The sequence below is a fragment of the Propithecus coquereli genome, unplaced genomic scaffold (assembly GCF_000956105.1).
Source record: "Propithecus coquereli isolate 6110/MARCELLA unplaced genomic scaffold, Pcoq_1.0 Scaffold58, whole genome shotgun sequence".
Classification (NCBI taxonomy): Eukaryota; Metazoa; Chordata; class Mammalia; order Primates; family Indriidae; genus Propithecus; species Propithecus coquereli.
In genome coordinates, this window is record NW_012151729.1 from 5,145,694 (window position 1) to 5,147,191 (window position 1,498).

At 35.6% G+C, this 1,498-nt stretch overlaps 2 protein-coding genes across 2 annotated transcripts in view; both read left to right on the forward strand.

Annotated features, from left to right (window-relative positions):
• Window positions 1-1,445, forward strand: part of LOC105821563 (chromosome unknown open reading frame, human C5orf46) — an 8,211-nt gene extending 6,766 nt beyond the window's left edge. Inside the window, exon 3 of the mRNA XM_012658272.1 lies at window positions 1,397-1,445. Within this exon, the coding sequence (XP_012513726.1) occupies window positions 1,397-1,445 (49 nt within the window). The remainder of the gene's footprint in view (window positions 1-1,396) is intronic.
• The window catches only part of SPINK1 (serine peptidase inhibitor, Kazal type 1), a 78,256-nt gene that overhangs the window by 2,334 nt on the left and 74,424 nt on the right, over window positions 1-1,498 (forward strand). The window lies entirely within an intron of this gene.

Below are 1,498 nucleotides of genomic sequence, written 5' to 3' on the forward strand. Positions count from 1 at the left end.
AACCCAAGCCCATCATCTCACTCAAAAACTCACCTCCTTCTGTCATTAATTCGTATCACCATCTACCCAGAATCCAGAAACATAAGGGTCTCATTAGATCCTTCGTGTTCATCATCACCTTCATGCAGTGGCTAAATATTTTACCCTAAATTTTTTTTCTGTGCCATTCCTTTTCCTCAACTCCACTGACTATTTGGTCAAGTTGAGTACCCCATCATTTCTTTCCCAGGTTCCTTTTATCAGATTTCTAATAATTTTCACTGCAATATTTTCTGTGCCTCCTCACTCTAATCCATCCTCTACCTACTACCAGAACAATATATCAAAAATGTAAATTTGGTCATATCACTGCCATGCTTGAAACCCTTTCATGAATTTCCATTGCCTACAAAAGTGGAGCAAATGCCTTATGCTGATGTTAAAGATCCTTCCCTGATGCCAATGAATCTTTCAGTTATCTCTTTCAACTCCTAAAACAAACACCTGATGCCCCAGTGACAAATGATTTTTGTCTTCACAGCGAGTCACCTTTGTATAAACCTGCAATATCTATGCACAAGCTTTTTTTTTCCTGCCAGCAGTGCCTAGCCCCCAACCTCCAACCCCATTCTGTTCACCTGTCAATCTAATCATGTTCTAAAGTCCATTTCAAAAACAAAGTCTATGTAGAAGTCACAGATGCCTACAATTAGAAAATTCAGTTTTTCATTTTCAGGGATTTCATAATGCTTTGCAGAAATCTTCATAACAAGTTTTCCCCCCACATTGTTTTAAATTTCTTATATCTGAGTGTGTCTCTTTTCTCCACGAGACTATAATCTCTTCACAAACCATATTTTAGTCATCTTTTACCTCTCAGCAGCTACCCCAGTACCCAAGCCTGGAGCAATCAGATATAGAGTTTCTGGCATTTAGTAATGACTCTAGAGAGCTAAGTTTTAAATTTGGCTTTGCCATTTACTAGCCATGTGGTTTGCACAGGTTGGGTAATCTCTTTGAGCTCCAGAGGTTTCTTCACACATCAAAAGAGATAAGAAAAATTTATTCAACAACTATTTATTAATTTATACTACATGCCAGGCACTGTTCTAGGTACTGAGGACATATTACTGCAAAAATATACCAAAATATGTGCCTTTATGCAGTTTATGTATGTATAGACATCAAACTATTAATAATAGAATTGTTACCAGGTTCAAAGACATAATTATGCATAAATGGCTTGTCCATTATGAACTATTATGGCAATCTTGGGTCTTGTTTCTTTATGACATAGGAATATCTGAAGAAGAAAAATATGGCTCAAACATTATAAGACACCTTAGTGGTCATTCTAATACTCCTGTTCAATTAAATCATAATTCATTATTTTCTCCATTTTTTTTTTATTTTCAAGAGGATTTGTGGAATTTGGTGATAAACAAGGAGAACATTCATCAAAGTGACCTCCCCAGGTGATTTTTAACTTACAATTTACAACTAAAATAATAGCATATTA